Genomic DNA, 24,065 nt, shown 5'->3' on the forward strand with positions numbered 1-24,065 from the left:
AGGTACACTTACGGACTTCCCAGAAGGCACTTTACACACCGATTTTGACCTGTTGATCGCTAATTAACTACTGGAATAATATGTATTTCACAATAAAATTCTCAAACAACCGACTTTAATTTGCAATGGCGTTAATTCACTATATTTCTCCCGCTACACTTTTGCTTTTATTTTCTCCTGCTGCCTACTACTACTTCGAACCTGTTTTTTATGCTCTTACGCTAACCACTACCACCGCGTTGCGAACTGCCATGTTCCACTTATGCTCCGTAAGTAGGGGTGTCCAAGCGGCGTCGCAACAGGCGTAATCAGCTAAAATACTTATTTTTACCATAGATTTTTTTCCCGTATAAAAACGAAAACGACTTTTCGCCCTTATTCTAGCGAACGCTTGATTTGATGATGAGTGGTAAATTATCACCGTGTCGAATTTTTTTGTTTACACAGCATTTTGCATTAGTGTGTGTGAGACGTCGAATTGCTGTTTGAAGAGTGATGACGATCATCAGTACATTTTTGACGTTTCTCCTTTGTCACATGTTTTGCAGGTTTTGCATCTGCGCGCAAAGGTTTTCTGGAAATTTTTGCCGGGTCGACTATTTTTCATTCATTCTTCGCCAATCGTTTCTGTGAAAATCCGCGCTCTCGTGTCGTGTTCTGTTCACGGTTTTGTGCAGTGCAGTGAAAGTGATACCGATTTCGATTGACAACGATGTCGGCCAATTCGGTGCTGTTGGATTTCTCGCTCGATCCAACCCGGATCAATGACGAAGTTTCGCGCAAAGACATCGTGAAGTTATGCAAGGAGCACCTGGAGAAGTACATTTCCGGCCTGAAGATCACCTACGACATGCTGACCGAGGACGGCTATCTGTGCATCCTGAATGCCCCCGGGGCCGTCATCACGACCATTAGGTTCTTCAACCAGGGCCTCATCACGGTCAACATCGAGTACTTCCGGGCCGAGAGCGAGGCGCCTAAGATTACCTTCGAAGTACGAAGATTGTTTTTTTTCTGGGTGTTAACTCCCTTTGCCAAAAATGGACGCAGGGGATTTTTATCTATCTAAATTCTTATATTTACTTCTTGACCAAGTCAACATGATGCTATATTTGGAAATATTAGGTTTAATCGTTCAAAAAACTCTATGATTCACCTTATAAGAACGAAAGAAACAGTTGAACACAGTTTCTCTAAAACGCACCCAGAAGTAAAAATAGGGAAAAATCAATATTCGCGAGGAAGACTGTACAGTTAATTTATTTCCTATTTTCTCAACACGGCCAAGGCTGAACTGGGTTGTGTGATGCTGAGGAACAGTTTGATTCATAGTACATAAACATAGCTGTAAATAGTCATACGCTATAGCGAACTGAATTTCATGTGTGCATTTCCATACATGAAATATCTTGAATCTTGTGTATTTCCTTCAATGAAATAATTGAATCTACGCGTTTGATTATGTTTGAAGGGCAAATTTAAATGTTAATAAGTGCCGTAGCGTGTGATTGGTCGTTCAAATATCTAGTAAGGGCGCCTTGCCTTATAACAGTTTCACAGATATTCGCAGACATAATTGTATAATGTTGAAGAGATTCCTGAATTACTTTTAACAATTTCTGCTGAAAGTGTCTCAGAAGATTGCTGGGATAGTAAATTGAAAATTCTTGAGAGAAAATCTTGGAGTTAACATTAAACAATTATGTATCAAACATTTCCTTATGTAATTGTTCATAGAATTGATAAGTAATGCTGCGATAGATTTTTTTTTCAAACGACTTTCTTGTTTATTGCATTTTTTATTGGTATCATTTTAAACATTTAATGTATCATATCTAGGTTTTCTGTGTTAGGATATAATAGAAGATTGCAACGATTTTTGTCTAAAATGATTAATACACCCCAACCTCTTTTTACGACCGTTATCGGGGGGTCGTAAAAAAATAGGGTTATAATTATGTTTTTGAAAAATGCAACGTCTAGATGCGGAAATACTGATTCGACATATTCGGCAAAGTTGAAGCATGGGTTGAGAACTTTCCAAAATGGCCGTTCACGTTTTCATATTTTGGTAATAGATGGCAACACTGCTCGATTGTTATCAAAAGAGCCAATTTTATGGGGGTGTGATATGCAAATACCAAAAAAAATTAAAGATAACGATACCGAATATTCACCAAAGTTGAAGAAGTATTGCGTGCCATACATTCGGCCGAATCACAAATGTTCGTGTGGCTGGCAACACTGTTTAAGAAGAATAAAGTAAAGACCAAAACCATCAAACTTGAGCGGAACAGAAAAATATAATGCTTGGCAACATAGCAATACTCTTCAACTGTAATCCAGTTTTTCATGAATGGTTCAATTTTTTTTCGTAGCTGTCAACACTGCTAAAGTGAAATTGCGCCACCAGGCAGTACAAGTGTGCATGCAACTTTTGTTTTGCGTATATATCAGGATCCTGACCACTTAGAAAGATGGCGTCTTCGGCAAAGTTGTTCAGTAGCTCAAGGACTATCATTATAAGAACCCGAGAGAGAGGAGACAGCTGGCTTAGATTGCGAGCTCCCAAAAGTCAAGGGAACCTGTCATCAAATGTCACAGGAAAACCGCACATTCGAAGGGCAGAGCGTGAAAAAACCGTCAAAGTTTGGCCAAACTAAAACTGGAAGTGATTGAAAATTCAGGTTGTTTTACTGTGCTATCGCATATAAAAACGTTGGATATTTAAATTTTGTCGAATGGACTCAAATCACTATTGATTTTTTTTTAATTTTATGACCTGATAGCTAATGGGATGTGAAAATGGTTTTGACCCAGTTTGTGCTCTCCGAACCGTTGTGCACAACCCAAACACGATAAGAAGAAATCAAAGAAGCCAAGAAAACAAGCCAGTTGTCAGTGAGCTGTCTCCTCTCTCTCAGATAAGAACTATGAAACTAAAAATTTTCCCACCAGGTGGTGCTAATGAGTATGAAACTTTTGTTTTGTGGATATCTCAGGATCCTGACCATTAAAAAAGATGGAGTCTTCGGTAAACTTGTTGAGTAGCTCAACTTTGCTCAAGACGCCATGTCTATGTTGTCAGGATTTTGATATATCCGCAAAATAAAAGTTTCATGCTCACTAGCGCCGCCTGGTGGCAAAATTTTGAATCATTATAATGATAGTCCTTGAGCTGATGAACAACTTTGCCCAAGACGCCACCTTTTTCAATAGTCTTAATCAAGAGCTATTCGCAAAACAAAAATTATATGCTCACTAGCGCCGCCTAGTGGCGGAATTTTGAATTTCATAGCTTTTATAATGATAGCGCTTGAGCTAACGAACAACTTTGCCAAAGACGCCATCTTTCTGAATAGTCATAATCTAGAGCTATCCAAAAAACAAAAATTATGTGCTCACTAGCGCTGCTTGAAGGCGGAAATTCAAATCTCATAGCTTTTATAATGATAGTCCTTGAGCTACTGTACAACTCTGCCGAAGACGCTATCTTTCTAACTGGTCAGGATCCCGAGCTATCTGGAAAACAAAAGTTCTATGCTCACTAGCGCCGCCTGGTGGCGGAATTTTGAATCTCATAGCTTCTATAATGATAGCGAACAACTTTGCCGAAGGCGCCATCTTTCTAAATGGCTAGGATCCTTAGATAACCGCAAAACAAAAGTTTCATGCTCACTAGCGCCGCCAGGTGGCAAAATTTCTCATCTCATAACTTTTATAATGATAGCGCTTGAGCTACTGAACAACTTTGTCGAAGACGCCATCTCTTTAAGTGGTCAGGATCCTGAGCTATCGGGAAAACAAAAATTCTATGCTCACTAACGCCGCCTGGTTTCAAAATCTTGAATCTCTTGGCTAGAATAATGATAGTCCTTGAGCTACTGAACAACTTTGCCGAAGACGCCATCTCTCTAAGTGATCAGGATCCTGAGCTATCCGGAAAACAAAAATTCTATGCTCACTAGTGCCGCCTGGTGGCAAAATTTTGAACTTTATAGCGTTTATAATGATAGTCCTTGAGCTACTGAACAACTTTGCCGAAGACGCCATCTCTCTAAGTGGTCAGGATCGTGAGCTATCCGCAAAACAACAGTTCGCCGCCTAGTGGCAGAATTCCGCAATTGAATGACCACCATATGTTAGCCCTTGAACTACTGAACAATTTTGCTGATCCTCTATTTTCAATACTTTTTAAGATAATGATCATTTATAAAAACGGTCGTTAATCTGAATTTCGGTCGTAAAAAAGTGGTCAGAAAAAGAACCGTCGGTAAAAAAACGGTCGTAAAAAGAGGTTGGAGTGTATTCGAAAGTAGTACGTTACTACTTATTTGAAAGGTTTTTTTTTATTCATACCAAAAGTGTAGTAAACTTTGTGGATTTTGTTTTTGAGTAGATGCTACACTGCCATGAATCGCAAGTCAGTCCCATATGCATTTTTGTCAAAATTGTGTTCAGTTCAGTTTTCAACATATCATTTAATACCCTTTCAGCTGCATTAATGATACAATATACTTTGTTCGATAAACACAAGAAAAGCAAATAAGCAAGTCAAATTGTCCCATAATGAAAAGTAATCGCATATCAGTCCCATTATAGAATTCCACACCGTGTAACGCAAAAATGAACCGTGTTCTGATCATCTTTATATTTTTCTCGCATTGATAACACAGTGAAAAGCAAATTGTGAAAATTTCATTATGATTGGAACATGTTCAAATCTTCTGGAATTTTTTGAATAGGGAAAGTGTACCAGTTATGGCCATAGTGGTTCCCTATTTGGCTATACGGGAAATTTCGATAACATTCACATTTTAAATCTTTTTGAATGTTTAAACATTATGATATATCTTAAATCTTACTACTGCAACACACAAAATCTTTCAAATTGTGAAAACATGCAAGTAATCTCGTATGGCGAAATAGGGAACCACTATGTCCATAACTGGTACACCTACCCTATTCGTATGGAAAACGAATTTGTAAACTGCAAAGTCGATTATCTCAATGCCTACTTTTTACAGATAGGACTGACTTGCGATTCACGGCAGTACATGTAGTAAAGTTATACGCTTTTTATTCATACCACCCAGTGAGTCAAGTGTGTCTTATATAGCACGGAGGTAGTACGGATGGATGCAGCAGTACGACAAAAGCATAAAGCGAAGCTCACTATGAGCCTACCTTTGCTATGACACGTTCCAACGCCAATTGTGAGATTTGTGCCTTTGACCCTCTAATACCCAAATTTTTGTTTTAGATCTAAACATCATTTTTCGCTATCTAAAATCGATCTAAACACGTTTTTAGCAATGATTTATTTTTATTCCCAAATTTGAAACTTTTGGTCTTTGATATTTTTAATTTTTATTTTCGAACATCCCAATCATTTTCTATTTTTCCTTAAAGCCTTTTCTGGTTACCTATTTTTGACAATCTGTAGTTTTACAATACTTCCAAAAATTGATTTTTTCCAATATTTTCCTGAAACATATTTTATTTTCCGTGTAACTAACGGAAACACAGTTTTTGAGCAAAATTAATACCACCAGGCTCTACTTCTGCGATAGGTTGATAGTGGAAAATTAAAAAATTAAAAAAAAACCCGCAGCGCTCGCGTCGTTTTTGTTCGTGTTTGACGTTTACACACTACCGCCACCTGTTGGTCCATCGGCCAACTACAGTGTTTTTAGCATTGGGCGTACATGATTTCGCGACTATGATTTTGATCGAGATTTGTTCTAAGGGTTACGTCTGTTTCTCTGTGAACTAAGCATTTGTAGGTTAAAAAAATTCATTTTTTCAAACATTTTTCTAAAATGCAAAAATGTTTCAAAACTCACCAAAAACTGTCCTGCCATGCGTTTAATAGGCCAAAGTTTAAGTCAAAAACAAAATCATTTTGATTTTCGAGCTACGAAAAAACACAAAATTCTAAAATGTACCCCGTCTAAAGGCGGGGTTGGGTATTAGAGGGTTAAGTTCTATTAGACATTTTACTATAGTGAGACGTTATGCGCAAGCAATGTCCCTGAATTAATAATTCACTTTAATCCATTAAAGTCGATTACTTGCAGTAAAAACACTTCAAATGGAATGTTTTTTCGTATCTTTATCTTTACTAATGAGATTATTAGCCCTGGGCTAGTTCATCTCGGTTGTCCTTTCGTAATACTGTAGAAATTAAAAGTTTATAAAATTTGCTAATGCTAATGCTCGCCTACCCATAATCATACAAAACAGCAGTTCTTTATTTTATTTGTCCCAGTTAAAATATAACTAAAACTAAATTTATGTTGATTCCGCGGAATCAAATAAGTGAATTCGTCTCAATACGAATTGATGTAGACCTTTGATCGAATTCGCGATATTAAATATCTTTGCATGATTATTGACGACAGATTGAAGTTCGACGCTTTCAGTATTTTTGTTGCTGTATAGTTTATAGCTGTTTAAAAAATCAGACCTTTTTTTGCAAATCTGGGTAAAAATTATTTTAAAGATGTACCATTAGTGCACCAGATTCCGCTCCTTTGAGGAAAGTTATGTGTTCAAATTTTTACTTGAGCTTGAGCTTGATTGGCCGCCCGTGGTTGCTACTCCAGTATCGCCAGATCAGCTGCACTTACACAAGGAACCAACCAGATGACTGCATGGGATTAACAGACACCCTCAGTGTATAAGTACTGGTGATCTTCTATATTTAGGCAACAATGGTGCCTGCCACGTCAGAATGCAGACCAATGAGGGGAAGGGGAACGAGTTGATGATGCATTGAATTGGTCCCCACGGTAAACCGTATATACCACTACGTCTACGCCAGTTCATGCGGGAAGGGGTATAGTATAAGGGGTGGGGTAATTTTTATGGCAGAGAGGCTTGCTGGTTTTGTTAGCAGACTGTCTATGTATCAGGCGTAAGGATAGGCTATAATGATGAAAGAATGGAAGCGTAGGGAAACGGTTTATTCTGTCCGTCTCGGGTTCTAGCAAATGCTATGAACTGTGATAGATCAACTGTGATATATTAAGAGTGGTAGATAGAAGCAAGTGAAAGATACAACTACAAAGTACGAGGGAAGGGACGGGCCTGGGATTGAACCCATGACCTTTTGCTTATGAAGCAGAAGCGGTAGCCATTAGACCACCAACCCCGTCAGTTATGTGTTCAAAATTTTACTATAAAATAACTATTGTGTCGATCAATACTATTTTCATGTCACAATGTTGCTCCAAGTATAGGTAATCAGCATTACCGTAACTTGAACTCAAATCTAGGGGGGCCTGACCTTTCTGATCGAAAAAATCCCTTAAGTAAGGTGCATACTTAGCATGAGAGTTATTTTTTTCTAGGGGGGGCTTGAACTTTTCTAGGGGGGTCCAAGCCCCCTCTAGCCCCCCCCCCAGTATTTACGCCAATGGTAATCAGCGTCAAAATGAAAATAATTTGAAAAACTTTCATTAAAAATTATTTAGTTGCATTTGTTACTGCATCTAAGTATTCCTATTTCCGCTCAAAGTAAACAGATTTTGTGACGAACTTACTAAAAAATGCATTATTTCGCTATTTATCCTGATATATCTACTACTGCAATAAAGAAGGTTGTATATTAAAATCGACACTTCTTTAAAATTGTGTTTAATTTTTTGCATGAGCGGTTATTGGAACACACAAAAATACCTTTTGATCCAATAACCGCTCACGAGGTCTTGTGTTTTCAATATAAAGAAATATTTTATCAAATGAAAATAATGTCAGACGACTTCATTTGAAAGTTGTTAATATTGCTAGAATCAATGTTTAGACTAGTGAGTGGAAATAGAGGCATGAGCGGAGACTGGTGCACTTATGGTATCGTCTTGTTCAAACCTTTGTAGGGGTGCCTATGTCATCAAAATCATCAACTCAACTCTTTTTAAACTGTGTTCAACTGCTTCTAATATTTCCTTATTTAGCACATAGTTTGACGAATGCCCAATTTAGTTTTGAAAAGCTTGGAAACAAAATTTCATTTCTTCTTATCGTCATTTGTAGCAAATCAAATCGCTAGAGAATAATTTACGCCTAAAGTTAGAGGCAAAGCGTTCCAAGCATCTACCACCGATAAAAAGAGGCAGTAATATTGACGTATACCTAACGAGCTCAGGTTAGAACTCTTCTTTGTATTTTTTTACGTTCTTTATCCCTCTCCCTCTTGACATCCTTCTTGTTTCACTACATCATGAATTGCAAGTATTTAATACAAAGTCATCCATATATCTCATTAATCTCACGAGCAATAGATATCTTTGTATTAACTGTTCAAGTTTCGATCCAAATTGTCAGCATGTAGCTTCCTAACAGTACAATTCACCTTAGGCGTTGAAGATTCGGTTCCAGTTGTGCAATCCACTCCGTATAACGTGGTTGCTTACCTGTTGTTTATTGCATCTTCTTGAAACTCCATAGAATGGTTAGATAGAAACTAGATCTCGCAAAAAAAAATATAGAAGCGGCCTCTGACTAACAGGTAACGTTCTAATGTTTTAAATTGTCTTCCTTCGATTGCCATCACCTATGCTTTAAAACTCACAGTGCAATTCAGGAGTGGATCTAGCCTAAAATTAGCTTTCTCCTAAGAACCGATTGGCACTAACACCGTTAACAGTTTACAATTTTTTGTCCTAACTGATTGAGCCCGCTTTCAAAAATAACTAAATGGTTTTATTGGGACAATGTTAACACAAATCCTCAACAAGAAGAGCCCTCCCCTAGATCCGCGCCTGCCTCTTTTTACGTTGGAGATTAATTGGACCTTTGCATACCTTTTCGGAAAATTGATATCCGGATACTATTCAAAGATAACATTTCACAAAATCTGGCAACTGTGTAAATAATCAGTATATAAAAACTCTAATCTATTCAGAGTTGCTAGTGTTCTTGAAATGTGATCATCTATCTGATATTCGAATATCTACAAGCCATTTCAAAACATGACTTCAACACAATATAAGACTCCAAAAACCACCTTAACATTTTTATGACCTTGTTTTCCATAAATTGTCTATTTTTCCGTTACGTTTCAAAATCACACACATCCTTCGAATGTGCACCTTTCGATACATCAAAACCTCGTTGATATGAAACGCTTTTGTTCGAATCATCCCAATCAATCAACCAACCAACCAACAACCCAACATCCGTTAAACAAAACCAAACCCACAGCAAACACGAGAACTTGAGAACAGTTTGGTACAGAATCTGAAGCTGAACCATGGTCAGTCACTGCCAACGTTGCAGCGAGGACCCATCACCAAGTATTTCCCAACTGCAGGTAAGCATTTCACTAAATTATTTGCAATGTACATAGAGCAGATATATTTTTAAAGTCTAAGTTTTTTGGTATATACAAATATTTATGTTCAAACGTATCAGCCATTGGGCAATGGCCAAGCTGAAACTTTGTAGCGGTAGTGTGTAAACCTCAAGTTCACCAATTTCAAATATATCAATCTATCGCACGGCGGTGCCAATCTTGCAGATTTGTTTGAATTTTGCTGATTTTTGAGGATACACAGGTCTGCCATCTTTTCAAATGTTTGGCTGGAAGCAAACAAATTGACTGGATCTTTTTTTTACAGATTTCTCGCACTTCTAGCAAAAATTAAATCATTCATCATCCACAGCTGTCTGGGCGCCGAATGAGATTTGGCTCTGTGGTTCTCATTCTTATGTCTTCTATAACTACTCCGGTTCGCTTGAGTTGCTTGTGAAAAAGGAAAAAAGGGGGAAAACCTCAATCACACCACATATGATCGGCTTTGAAAAGAAGCATATGTGTCCCCCGGAACTACCTCATAGTATTACTTAGGGAGATGTGGGCTTCTATTTTTAACAACGCCATACTTTATGCTCTCCGCTTCTGTTGATTGGCTCCCGCTCGCTCTCTTTAGTCCTCCTGTCTCCCCGACGACGCAGGATGTCCACTAGTTCCGGTGGGGGAAAACGGCCGCACTGTGGGGCCTCGTCTACCGGCGAATATCGCAGGAAAAATTTCATGCGCAGTCGTCGTCTCCGGGTTGCAGAGGTGGTCCGACAGTTCCGGTTTGGGGATGATGTCCGCACTATCGGTGACCTACTTACATACCCGAAGTTCCTCTTCATTATTCGTCGGCTGACGTGTCAGGTATCGAGGTCGGTCTGACGATTCCGATTGGGAGATAACTTCCGGTTCATCGGCGTCCCGCCGAACCAACTCCATATCGCATTAATTTCTTCTTCTTTCTTCGTCAGGCTGGCATTCAAGTTCCGAAGTCGGTCCGATGATTGCGGTTGGAGAATGATTTCCCGTTCGTTGGCGCTCCGACGACCCGAACCCAAGCACTGATCTCTACGCTTCACGTCGCTGCTTTACTCTCCACTTCCTCTGTTGTGCCGGCATTATCTTTGTCCTGTTCGCCGCATCCCACTTATCCACGTCGTTGCACATTCGTTGGATGACGATTTTGTGAAGACAATGTCCAGACAAAAAAAGCATCAGGTGAAAATTTACTTCACCGTGTGGTCTTCTTATCCACATCGACAGATGTGGGACAGGGTTTTTTTTTTTTTTTTTTTTTTTTTTTTTTTTTTTTTTTTTTTTTTTTTTATATCTTTATTAGTATCATTCCAAACATTACATTCATTTCTTATATCTAGGTGTTCTGTGTTATTTGACAACACTATCATCCTAATTTGGTAAAACAATTTTAAGATTTAATTAACATTTTGTTAACAACATATTACATTTCATTTGCCGTAGCAGTTCAGTTTTTTTACAGGTGAGTTAATTTCACCTGCTTATAAGAGAAAAAAAAACAACCTAAACATATAACGCATTAATCGTGGCAATAGAAGATTGTAACGATTTTTGCCTGAAATTATTAATGATTTTATTTGACATTTGTTCCAATGTTTCAACATTGGATATTCTATGTAACTCATTGGTACTATACCAGGGAGGAAGCCTCAGAATCATTTTCAAAATTTTATTTTGAATTCTCTGCAGAGCTTTCTTCCTGGTATTACAACAGCTAGTCCATATTGGTACAGCATACAACATGGCTGGCCTGAAAATTTGTTTGAATATCAAAAGCTTGTTCTTAAGACAAAGTTTTGATTTTCTATTAATAAGGGGATAGAGACATTTTACATATTTATTACATTTGGCTTGAATGCCCTCAATGTGATTTTTGAAAGTTAAATTCTTATCTAGCATGAGCCCTAGATACTTAACTTCATCTGACCAATTTATTGGAACCCCTCTCATCGTGACAACATGTCTACTTGAAGGTTTCAAATAAAGAGCTTTTGGTTTATGTGGGAATATTATTAGTTGAGTTTTGGAAGCATTAGGAGAAATCTTCCATTTTTGCAAGTGTTGGCGCGAAGGAAAAGCTGGTTACCCTAGATGAGGGCATACATTGTTTGACCGGTAGAATGACGGAATGTAAAGTAGTTGTTGAAAGAGATAGAGTGAATTTAGAAGCAGTTTAATTTAATAAAGGTTTGAAACCAATTAAAGGGGCGTATAGAAGCACTGATAATTGTAAGTAAGAATACTGTTGAAATAGTGATAATTTAATGAATAAATATTTGTGGTTGAACCATCGCAACAGCAAGTATGAAGAAAAAATATCCAAACTTTTTTGCAATCGACTACAGATGACACGCAGGCTTCGTCCTTTGGCGGAGAGGCCTGTGTCATCCGCAAACAAAGATTTTTGACATCCCTGAGGTAACTCAGGTAAGTCAGATGTGAAAATATTGTATAATATTGGTCCCAAAATGCTGCCTTGAGGAACACCAGCTCTTACAGGAAGTCTTTCAGATCTGGAATTCTGATAATTAACCTGAAGTGTACGATTTGACAGATAACTTTGAATTATTCTAACAATGTATGTTGGAAAATTAAAGTTTTTTAATTTTACAATCAAACCTTCATGCCAAACACTGTCGAATGCTTTTTCTATGTCTAGAAGAGCAAGACCAGTAGAATAGCCTTCAGATTTGTTGGAACGGATCAAATTTGTTACACGTAAAAGTTGATGAGTGGTCGAATGTACATGGCGGAATCCGAACTGTTCATTGGCAAAAATTGAATTTTCGTTGATGTGGGCCATCATTCTGTTCAAAATAACCTTTTCAAAAAGTTTACTGATGGAGGAAAGCAAACTGATTGGACGATAGCTAGAAGCTTCTGCAGGATTTTTGTCTGGTTTTAAAATTGGAACAACCTTAGCATTTTTCCATTTATCTGGAAAATATGCTAATTGAAAACATTTGTTAAATATATCAACTAAAAATGATAAGCTACTTTCTGGAAGTTTCTTGATGAGGATGTAGAAAATTCCATCATCGCCAGGAGCTTTCATATTTTTGAATTTTTTAATAATAGTTCTCACTTCTTCCAAATCAGTCTCCCAGGTATTTTCGAAAACGTTCTCTTGATTGAGAATATTTTCGAACTCCTGAGTAACTTCATTTTCAATTGGACTAGTAAGTCCTAAATTAAAATTGTGCGCACTTTCAAACTGCATAGCAAGTTTTTGAGCTTTTTCGTAATTAGTTAGTAATAATTTGTTTTCCTCTTTCAATGCCGGTATTGGCTTCTGAGGTTTTTTCAAGATTTTAGATAATTTCCAAAAGGGCTTAGAGCCAGGGTCCAATTGAGAAATTTTATTTTCAAAATTTTTGTTTCTTAATTGAGCAAAACCTTTCTTGATTTCTTTCTGCAAATCCTGCCATATAATTTTCATAGCAGGATCGCGAGTGCGTTGAAATTGCCTTCTCCTCACGTTTTTAAGACGGATCAAGAGTTTAAGATCATCGTCTATAATCACGGATTCAAATTTTACTTCACATTTTGGAATTGCAATGCTCCGGGCTTCAACAATGGAATTTGTTAAAGTTTCAAGAGCATTGTCAATATCAAGTTTAGTTTCTAAAGAAATGTTAACATCAAGATTAGAGTCAACATACGTTTTATATATATTCCAGTCGGCTCGCAAATAATTGAAAGTGGAGCTTATAGGATTGAGAATCGCTTCTTGGAATATTTGAAATGTAACAGGGACATGATCAGAATCAAAATCAGCATGAGTAACTAATTGGCTACAAAGATGACTAGAGTCGGTTAAGACCAAGTCAATCGTAGATGGATTTCTAGAAGAGGAAAAACATGTAGGGCTATTAGGGTATTGAATTGAGAAATATCCTGAAGAGCACTCATCAAATAAAATTCTGCCGTTGTAATTACTTTGAGAATTATTCCATGACCGATGTTTGGCATTAAAGTCACCAATGACAAAAAATTTTGACTTATTGCGAGTCAATTTTCGCAAGTCAGTTTGGAGCAAATTAACTTGCTGTCCAGTGCATTGAAAAGGCAAATAGGCAGCTATGAAAGTATATTTACCAAACTGTGTTTCAACAGAAACACCTAAAGTTTCAAAAACTTTAGTTTCAAATGACGAAAACAGTTGATGTTTTATACGCCTACGAATGATGATTGCAACTCCCCCACATGCCCCATCAAGTCGATCATTACGATAAACAAAAAAGTTAGGATCTCTTTTGAGTTTAGATCCAGGTTTTAAATACGTTTCGGTAATAACTGCTATATGCACGTTATTAACAGTAAGAAAATTAAACAGCTCGTCCTCTTTACCATTCAGAGAACGAGCATTCCAATTTAAAATATTTAAATTATTTGATTTGTAAATTTTACACCTACTTGGACTGCTTCAGTCATAGTGGTGGCTTTGAACATTGCATCAATCATTAGATTCAATTGTTCAGTTAGAAAATTAAAATCAGAGGCAGACATGTCATGTGATTTCCCATTAGAATTTTCGGTAGACGAAGAAGCGGAGTTACCTGTGGCGGTAGGGTTTTTTCCATTTGATTTGAAACAAGTAGAATGGGTACCCATGGATCGAACAGAGGAGGAGTTCAAATTTCCTGCTACGATATCGGCAAAGGATTTACCGTGGGTAGATACATTCGAAAATGAAAGATTCGAACGGCTACCCGACGGATTAAAATTAGTTTGTGAATGAGCATGATTATGATCTTCCTGATGGGTATGATTCATGATCAAGCGATCGATAACTGAGCATTGTTCGATACTCTACCAGGCAAATTCCGGAAACGACCGTTATCGTAACGGATATTATCTTTCATCTGCCTGGCACGAGCCTCAATGACCCTTTTGTGTGAAGGACAATTCCAAAAATTGGACTTATGGTTAGCCCCGCAATTACAGCATATGAATTTGGTGGTATCTTCCTTCACTGGACAGACGTCTTTAGCGTGAGAAGAACCTCCGCAAATCATGCATTTAGCATCCATGCGACAATTTTTTGTACCATGACCCCACTTTTGGCACCGACGGCACTGAGTGGGGTTCTGGTAATTTCCTCCAGGTTTCTGGAAATGTTCCCATGTCACACGGACATCAAACAAAAGTTTTGCTTTTTCTAAAGCTTTAATATTATTTAGTTCTTTTTTGTTAAAGTGAACTAAATAAAATTCTTGAGAAAGCCCTTTCCGAACAATGCCAGATTGGGTTCTCTTTTTCATAATGATTACTTGGACTGGGGAAAATCCAAGTAAATCATTTATTCCATTTTTGATCTCTTCAGGTGACTTATAGTCACTTGAGAGACCTTTCAAGACAACTTTGAACAAACGTTCAGTTTTGTCGTCATAAGTAAAAAATTTGTGCTTCTTCTCTTCAAGATGTCTGAGAAGAAGTTCACGATCTTTAATAGTTTCCGGCAAAACGCGACAGTCTCCTTTCTTTGCGATTTGGAAGGAAACCTTGATTCCCCTAATGGAGTTCAAGATCTCCTGCCTAAATCCCCCAAATTCGGAACAACTGACCACGATAGGCGGCACTCTTTGCTTCCTCACTTGAATCAAAGAGCCTGGGCTAGAGGCTGCTTCGATTTGATGTTCGGAAAATTTGTCTAGAGCATCGATCTGATTGCTCATTTCGATACAATTATTCATTTCACCCTTGGAAGAAAGTTCGCATTCCGGGGAAACGTCCTTTCTTCCATTCTTGCCACGTGTAGTGACAGTTTTAAAACCCACTTTTTTAGAAGGAAGTAGTGAATTCAGAGATTCACCCTTCCTTTTGTTTGTTGTTGATACCATGTTTAATTAATAAACGAAAGAAGACGTGACCTTCGAGAGGTTTTTTCCCAAGACGGTGTCCAAGAAGGATTACCACCGCTAGCTTTCGCCAACGGGTCCAACGAAAAATCGAAGGCACGGGTCCTAACAAGGATCGTAAAGGGATCAATAGTAGAAAATAGTACTTAAAAGTACTGTTTTAGTAGCACTGAAAAGTACCGTTTTTAATTTTAGCACTGAAAAGTACTGTTTATGTAGCACTGAAAAGTACTGTTTATTGCTTTAGGTAGTTTTTGAGAAAACTTCCAAGAGCAGAGAGAATTCGTGTACGCACAGCACGAAGGTACGATGCGCACTGATGTGGGATAAGGTGATGTGTGCATCTGCCAGTCTTAGCTTGATCCCACTGGTGTTGCCATTTCCTGATAGTGTCAGTACTCTTGTGTGACGGTCCGTGTAGCAACCGCTATCTTCCTTGAGAAGAAATAGGGTCCTGAAATGTTTAATGAAATCTTGTTTTCATTTAATATCACGAAAGAGCATGTTACTGCAACTACTTTAGCATTTTTTCCCGCTCAAATAACGGATATATCATATTAAAACTTTAATTCAAAAATTGGATCCATAAATGAACCTTGACATTTGAGATCATGTTTGACGTTCGCTTAGTCGACAAAAATGCCACATGGGTTCAACTTTTTAACACCGGGGTTGTTCCTTTCTGACATTTCGGAAGAGACACGGAAAACAAAATACACCCAAAATTTGAGTTTAAACCAAGGGGTGTGACAAAATTTAAAAAAAAACTTAAAAAAATGTTTTTTGGACTTAAACCATCGGAAAACATTAGAAAATTGAGTAAACATATGTTTTTCACCTAAACTTGAGCGTTTGGCAACAAAATTGGGACAGGGCTTTAGAACCCTATTGTGCGGTACGAACTGGAAACCCGCAGAGCCATCAATCTATACGTACTGCTCAGACGAGATCGATTCCTTTGGGTCTTCAGTGCAGTCACCCATGCTGGACCTGCATATCTGATGATCGATGTTGTGCCGCTCGCTAGCAGTCGTTTATTGCTGCTTTTAATCGCCGAGTCGTTTGCCATGATCTGGGATAACGCCGCTATCGCCTTCGCCGCTTTTTCACAGACATAGTCGGGTCCTAAAGCCCTGTCGCAATTTTAGTGCCAAACGCTTAAGTTTAGGCCACAAACACATGTTTACTCAATTTTTTAATGTTTTCTGTTTGTTTAAATCCACAAAACATTTTTTATATTTTTTATTAGATTTTGCCACACCCCTTGGCTTAAACTCAAATTTTGGGTGTATTTTGTTTTCCGTGTCCCTTCCCCAGTGAAAAAACTATAACCCCTGTGGTGTTTTTGTCGACTAAGCGAACGTCAAACATGATCAAAAGTGTCAAGGTTCATTTATGGACCCAATTTTTAAACATTTTAGGACCCTATTTCAAGGACACCATCATACATAATACTTCACAGAGAAGGCCGAGAATAGAGCCCTGAGGAACGTCCGCTTTAATTTGAGTACTTTTGACTCTTTGGACTGTTTCGTATATCAGTACACGCTATGTCTAAACCAGCAGATTATAAAAATTAAATGTACCTCGGCTTTTTTTCCGCTAGAGTTCAGTATTTGGGTTATATTTTCATAATCAGAAGGTTTTAAAATATTCCCTAGGTTTATTTTTTCCACTTTTTAGCTATTTTTATAAAATCCATAAAAAATCACGTTTTCCTACGCATTTCAACCCATACAAAAAGTATGGGAAAATTTCACCGATAGAATATTTTAAAACCTTCCGATTATGAAATAATAGCTAGTGTGAAAAAATCCGAGGTAAATTCGATCTTCATAATCTGTTGGTTTAGACATAGCGTGCAGTAACCGCTTCTGAAAATAGCTCTTCAGAATCAATCCGGCAGATGTACTCAGGTCCTCTTATGCTATGCAACGAATCTGCGATTGTTTTCCAGCTATCGCAGTTGATTGTGTTTTTCACGTGTAGTGTTCACCGCACAATAACGGTTTGCTCTCCTTTTCCGCTGAGCTGTCTCCATGGTTCCAACAACAGTTTGGATGGCGTCCACAGTAGACCTTCCTTTCCGGAAGCTGAACTGCATAAACGACAACCCGTTCTCGCTCTTCGCAAGCCTGATCAGGATTACTCTCTTGAGCAGTTTGCTGGATGTATCCAGCAAGCATATCAGCCTATACGCTGAAGATTTTCCAAGCGATTTACTCGGCTTTAGCAGCAGCACCAACTTTTGTCGCTTCCAGGAATCTGGAAAGCTGCCATAGTCAATGCAGTTCTGCAGTGTGGTCCTGAACATATCGGGGTTCTCGAGGATCGCTGTTTTCAGAGCCAGATTTGGGATTCCGTCTTGTCATGGGGTCTTCTTTGTGTCCAAGGCTTTCGCCACACCGATCAACTCCTCATTTGTTACTCGAGATTCATCGTAGTCTCCATCCTGCACTCCGTAAGGAGTGGGCGACCACGTTGTGGCTTCGTGCTGCGGGAACAGTCCGTCAATAATGACCTTCATTCTCTCTGGGAACTTTTCCGGTGGCATGATAGGTCCTTTTAACTACGCCATGGCTACTCTGTACGCGTCGCCCCACGAATCCGCGTTTGCTTTGTCGCAGAGTACTTGAAGACAAGCTCTCTTGCTAAGCCTGCTTTTGCTTTTAAGTGCGGATCTTTCCGATCTGTAGACGAGCCTACGTTCCTCTCTTTCAGCACTGTTGCAAGCCTGCTGTATCCTCCATCTGGCTTGGAGTTTGTTTCCAGGTAGATCGGCAATGGTCAAGTTCCACCAATGGGCTGGACGGCGACCGTTAGCTGGTTTCCCAATTCTCGGCATGGTTGCATCGCACGTTCGAGTTAGTGCTGCCATTAACTCGTCTGCACTGAGGCTGAAAGTGAAGTGTTCAAGTCTAAGCGCTTCGACAAACACGTCCTTCTTGAAGTCCACCGCTCACCTTCGTACGTCTGTTTGACTTTCACAATATACTGGCTGAAACCTGCCCCCGATACGGTACCGGATAATCTGATGGTCTCTGCCGGTATATTCTTCGCACACTCTCCAGTTCATGTGTTCTGCTAGCCCCGGGCTGTATAAAGTGAGGTCGATGATGAACTATCTGCTTTCTCGACGATATGTGCTGACGGTACCTTCGTTGGCTAGATGAACATCTAGCTTTGCTAACGCTTCTAACAGACTGCATCCTCTTGCGTTGGTGAGGCGGCTTCCCCACTCGATCGCCCAAGCCTTGAAGTCGTCGGCTATGACAAATGGTCTACGATCGGTAAGCTCTTCCGTTAATCTGTCTAGCATACGGTTGAATTATTTTGACGGTCATCGCGGAGGTGCGTAGCAACTGCACACCATCAACTTTGGCTATTACGAAGCCTTCTTCTGCGCATTTCACCACTTCCTGTAAGGGGTATCTTCTCACCGTCCAAATAGCCGCTGTTTTACTTGTATCTTCTACCCGATTCCCATCTCTAGGAGGGATACGGTATGGCTCAGAGATGAGAGCTACGTCACAGTTCATTTCCGCTACGGAGTGCCACAGGAAATGCTGAGCAACCTCACAGTTAAACCCGGCTATCTGCATGACACCTTCTAGCACCGCGATCGACACTGTCGCATGCCGCGTGATGCGTTAAAACCTGGTATTCGCGACATTTTTGAAGGATTTAGATTACCTTACAGATCTGGCGATTTGATAACTTCTCACGAACAAGCTTAGTTCACCTCTACGACAGAAGATGATCTGAGATAACACTTTGAAGCCGGATGGTCATCGTTTTCACAACCCAACTTGTTACCTTTCTTGTAGGATGCATAATACCCCTTCCTCCCACTCCTCCGGTAGCTGTTCTGTTTTCCAGATTGTGCCTACCAGCCGATGCAGATAAATGACCAGCCTCTCTAAGCCCATCTTTGTGAGTTCAGTTTAGAACCATCTTTAGCAGCGGCTTTATTGTTCTTGAGCTGATAAATGACATCCTTAATCTTCCTCAAAGTGATGGTTGGTTTCCATCGTCAACAGTGCTGACGGAGATACCTTCTCCGTTGACCCTCATTGCCTGCGCTCTCAGCGCCGTTGAATTGTTCGTCAAAGTGTTTATTCCACCTTTCAAACAACTCACGTTCGTCCATCAAGATGCTCCCATCCATATCCTCGTACATCTCGGCTCGCGGCACGAAGCCATTGCGAGATGTGTTAAGATGTTCTGATAGAACTTCCGTTTCTTGAGACCGACGCAGCTGTTTCATCTCCTCGCGCTCCGTCTCCTCAAGGTAGCGTTTTTCTCTGCCGAAAGAAACGGGTCTGCAATTGTCGTTTCTGACTATACGTTTCTCGTCCTGCCTTGTCTCTTGCTGCATCATAACCGCCCGCGCTGCATTTTCTCCAGATCCTGGATACCTTCCCTGTTGAACCAATCCGTCGACTTACCCGATGTTGCTATCAGCTGCATCGTTGATGGTTGCTTTCACTGACACTTCCTTCATCCAACTCTTCTGGTAATTCAGTCTAGAGGTGCTTAACGTATAGAGATGCGACATCCTTACTTTACTTATTGTGCTCTGCAAGATAAATACACGTAATGCGATTATCTGAAAATATCGATATACCATCGCAGTGATAATAAATATTACCAAATGTTTCAAATTTATGCAAATTTGAAACATTTGCGTCCTTGAAGAACGAACAAATCCAAGCCTACTTGAGTTTTGACGTTGCGTTTGAATTGCGCGCATATCTTCTGCGCGTTACCGCCGCCGCTGGATGTGGATTTAAAATGAGCGCCGCAATACTTACTTTTGCTGGCTCTACGTCCTTTAAGACATGACCTGCGCCACAATGTTACGCCAACTAACTCGGTCCATGGCTGCTAACCTCCAATTTCCTGATCGCCCCACACTTCCAAGATCCTGCTCCACTTGGTCAAACCACCTAGCTCGTTGCGCTCCCCTTCGTCTTGTACCGGCCGGATTTGAGGTGAACACCATTTTTGCGGGATTGTTGTCCGGCATTCTCACAACGTGTCCTGCCCATCGTACCCTTCCAGCTTTGGCGACTTTCGGGATACTGGGTTCACCGTAGAGTTGCGCAAGCTCGTGGTTCATTCTTCTTCTCCAAACGCCGTTTTTACATACTCCGCCGAAGATCGTCCTAAGCACACGTCGTTCTAAAACTCCTAGCGCTTGCAGGTCCTCTTCGAGCATTGTCCACGTCTCATGCCCGGAGTCCGTAGTAAGCACGACTTCCGGCAATGATACGTCTTCGAATTTCTCTGCTGCAGTTGTTATCCGACGTTATCAATGATCCGAGGTAGACAAATTCGTCCACCACTTTGAACTCATCCCCGTCGATCATCACGCGTCTGCCAATGCGAGCTCTATCGGGCTCGGCTCCTCCAGCCAGCAGATATTTCGTCTTCGATGTATTTACCTTCAATCCAACCCGAACTGCTTCACGTTTCATCAGTCTAGTCAGTTTCCCGGGAAAACTATTCTCGTCCATAATCTTCCATAGCTCTTCGCGGTCGATGGTATCATAGGCCGCTTTGAAATCGATGAATAGATGGTGCGTAGGGACTTGATATTCGCGACACTTTTGGAGGATCTGTTGACATCCGTATGCTTTAACTACCCTAGCTCATACCAAGGCGACCGTCGGTACCGAACATTGTTGATGACGGATACTTGTGAGCGCCGTTTAACCTTCACTAGATAGCGATCAGATTCGATGTTAGCGCAACGATTGGTCCTAACGTCGATAATGTCGGAGAAGTGCTGTCCATCAATCAAGATGTGATCAGTTTGTGATTTTCTGTCTGCTGTGGTGATCTCCAGGTGTATCAGACATCAGTACGGATGGCGGTGCTGGAAGCAGGTGCTACGAATGGCCATATTATGGTGACAAAATCAATCAGTCGTTCTTGTTCGTCACCTTAACTTTATAATAGTCCGTCTGAACTCCTCCTCATAGTCAACTTGAACGTACAGCTCCTGTAACGCTACGAAGCCGAATCTGCGGTTCTTCAGAACATCGGCGAATATACGTGTGCTTCCGAAGATGAGAGATTTACAATTTCGCGTCCCTTTTCGCCGCTGTAGTCTTCGCCGATTGTCCCGGTTTGTATTATGTCATTGATTATTCGTTGCTTGATTTTTACGGCTAGCTTGCAGCGCCTGACACCATTATCATAGATTTCCGAAGGATTAACGTATCCTTCAAAATTTTGACACCTTTATGATGCTAGTTTCTAAAACTCGTGATCCATTCTTCGCCGGCTCACACCGTTCTCATGCACAACTCTAAAGATCGTCCTAACAGGTCCTCCTCGAGTACGGTCCACGTTTCATGCCTGTAGAGAACATTTTTTTCTGAATCCCATAGTTGGCATAACGTTGTTGTCCGCCATCACCAAGGTATCTGTTTTAAATGTTTATTTTTATTATATCCATGCTTTAAGCAAAGCAAACAAATTGACATGGACATGGTGAAAATCGTATTACTTAAAGTTATGACCCATATTATCAGCATCTCTAAATAAGCCTTGTAATAGAAAATGATAATTCAGTACTTGTTTAATAGCACATTGCCTTTTCTTTCCTTCTTTTAGATGAACGAGTAATCGAGTACGACATTGACAAGGTGCTCTACGATAAACGTTCCGATTTCCAAAAAATCCAAATCGTTCATTCCAAGAGCCTGGGCAATATGCTCGTTCTGGATGAGTTGCAAAGTAAGTCCTGAGCTGTCTGTTCAGCAACACAAACTAGTTCCTACTCCAAAGTGTATCCTATCGTTTCAGATATTGCCGAGGCCGATCTCATCTACACGGAAACGTTGATGCGCCGAGGAGTGGAAAACTACAAAGACAAGGAGATCTGCATTCTCGGTGGCGGAGACGGAGCGCTGTTGTACGAACTGCTCAAGGAAGAACCAAAGCACGTGGTAATGTTGGAAATTGACGATCTCGTGATGGAAGCCTGTAACAAGTACATGAACTCCATCTGTGGCGATGTGTTGGAAAAACGCAAAAGCGACAATTACGAAATTGTCATTGGAGATTGTATGATGTACTTGAACAAATTTATCAAAGAGGGACGCAAATTTGACTACGTCTTCGGTGACTTGACCGATATCCCAATTTCCGACACGCCTACCGGTGAGATTTGGGACTTTATTCGCGTTATTCTCGAATCGTCGTTCAAGGTGCTCAAACCGGACGGAAAATTCATGACTCATGTAAGAAGCTAGCCGTTGTCCAGTGGTTTCCAATCATCTAACCAAAACGTTACAATTACAGGGAAATGGAGTCAGCTGTCCCGAATCTCTTCAAATGTACGAAGACCAGCTCGAAAAGCTTACACCAAAGGTTAACTTTACAAAGTGCAGCGCATTTGTACCGTCGTTCATGGAAGAGTGGGTATTCTATCAAGTGCAGCGTGTGCCGGAAGCCGCAGCCAGCGTTTGACTTCCATACCGGCACCACCATCAAGTCTATTATGGATTCGAAGCACAAACCATCGAAGCCCTTCGATGACCCTTCTTCTACTGTCAACGGTGCGGCGGATCCACTACAGTAACCAACATAGAACATCAACCTCTTCCAGTCTCGATGTCAGTGCACTCAAAGTATAATAGCATTTCAACTTATAACAGCATTATGAAACTGCTCACGATGATAAACGGTAGCAGATCCTTATTATAGTAGTAGCACGTTAATATATATATATTTATTAGCACAGTATACTTCTAGTGGCAAAGCAGCAAAGTTTAACTTTCGACTGTGTACTTTTGCGACCTCGGAACGTCTTACCTATCGATAAGTGGCCATAATGTAGCTAACTTAAAGCATTTGCTATCTCCTCAGTCTCGTTGTTCGTTTTAATTTGTTTTAATGTTTTTATATGTTTAGCTGGCAGTTAATTTACTTAAAGCACAAAATAATTTGTTGTAAATACTTCGCGCAGCTGATTGCGTCATCGGTTCCTGTAGCCATTATGTTCCTGTTCGAATTATTTAAAACATCTAAGTTATTGCGATATAAAACAAACTAGTGAGTAGTGAATAACCAATTGGACGTGCAAGTTAGTAAAGTTTATGTTGGTAAGTGTGAGGTCGTAGCAAAGAGAGTAATAAAGACATTAATATGACGAATCTGGTACCTTACACGACTACTGTTTCAATTCTTCCCGTGGTGTTGTAGAGTAGATATTTCCCTAAATTTGAGAAATAAAAATTTCGAATCCACCCTCGAATATCTAGTATCTACCTTGTCAGATATCACTACCATTGGGACATAAATAGCGGAAGCGGTAAATACGCAGTAATGCCATGCTGCCTCGACTGCCCTGGACATGTAGAATACCTTTTGGTTTGTCACGCGAAATACCATTAGCGCACCAGTACCCTCTCATATTCCAGTAGCCCGTTCACACTTAGGGGAAAGTGGGGCAGTTTGGCCACCTTAACCCTCTCTTTCCCATGGTAGCTCCAGAGCTCCACTAGTTTTCGACGAACTGGAGACAAACCGAATTAGATGATTACTTAGTAATAATTACTAGAATATTTTTATATACTCATCAGATTAATCCAAAAGTAAACTGACTGTTTCAATAATAAAACTATTGATAAACAATCAATTTACTATTGAAAAACAATCATTTTTTTTTACCGAATTCGAAAAATTAAGACCATTTGCAATATTGTTTGTTCAAGTACTTTTGATAAAAACGCTTTTTTCGTAAAGAAATAGTCGATCAAAGTCGTGGGAAAGAGAGGGTTAAGAAAAAGTCGATAAGAGTACTGAAAATTAGTAATCCTTTATAAGAGAGATTCGCGGAAGCTGACGTT

The 24,065-nt window shown here is 39.8% G+C and overlaps 1 protein-coding gene across 2 annotated transcripts; it reads left to right on the plus strand.

Moving 5' to 3' along the window:
- Positions 1-519: 519 nt before the first annotated feature.
- On the plus strand, positions 520-23,470 carry LOC5570348 (spermine synthase). Of its 2 annotated transcripts, none has more exons than XM_021843771.1 (5): positions 520-994; positions 8,038-8,149; positions 21,826-21,948; positions 22,018-22,454; positions 22,516-23,470. In XM_021843771.1, exons 1-5 carry the CDS (start codon positions 713-715, stop codon positions 22,681-22,683), a joined length of 1,122 nt encoding a protein of 373 aa, XP_021699463.1. In that variant the 5' UTR covers positions 520-712; the 3' UTR covers positions 22,684-23,470. The 2 variants fall into 2 exon arrangements, with proteins under 2 accessions (XP_021699463.1, XP_001653177.1); XM_001653127.2 differs by lacking the exon at positions 8,038-8,149 and adding an exon at positions 9,208-9,316 and having other exon boundaries at positions 521-994.
- Positions 23,471-24,065: the final 595 nt, after the last annotated feature.

Source organism: Aedes aegypti, chromosome 2, assembly GCF_002204515.2.
Source record: "Aedes aegypti strain LVP_AGWG chromosome 2, AaegL5.0 Primary Assembly, whole genome shotgun sequence".
Lineage (NCBI taxonomy): Eukaryota > Metazoa > Arthropoda > Insecta > Diptera > Culicidae > Aedes > Aedes aegypti.

Coding starts and splice junctions, on each gene's coding strand:
- LOC5570348 (XM_021843771.1), top strand. CDS start 713: ATGTCGGCCAATTCGGTGCTGTTGGATTTCTCGCTCGATCCAACCCGG. Junction 995..8,037: donor CGCCTAAGATTACCTTCGAA/GTACGAAGATTG, acceptor CGTCATTTGTAG/CAAATCAAATCGCTAGAGAA. Junction 8,150..21,825: donor CGTATACCTAACGAGCTCAG/GTTAGAACTCTT, acceptor TCCTTCTTTTAG/ATGAACGAGTAATCGAGTAC.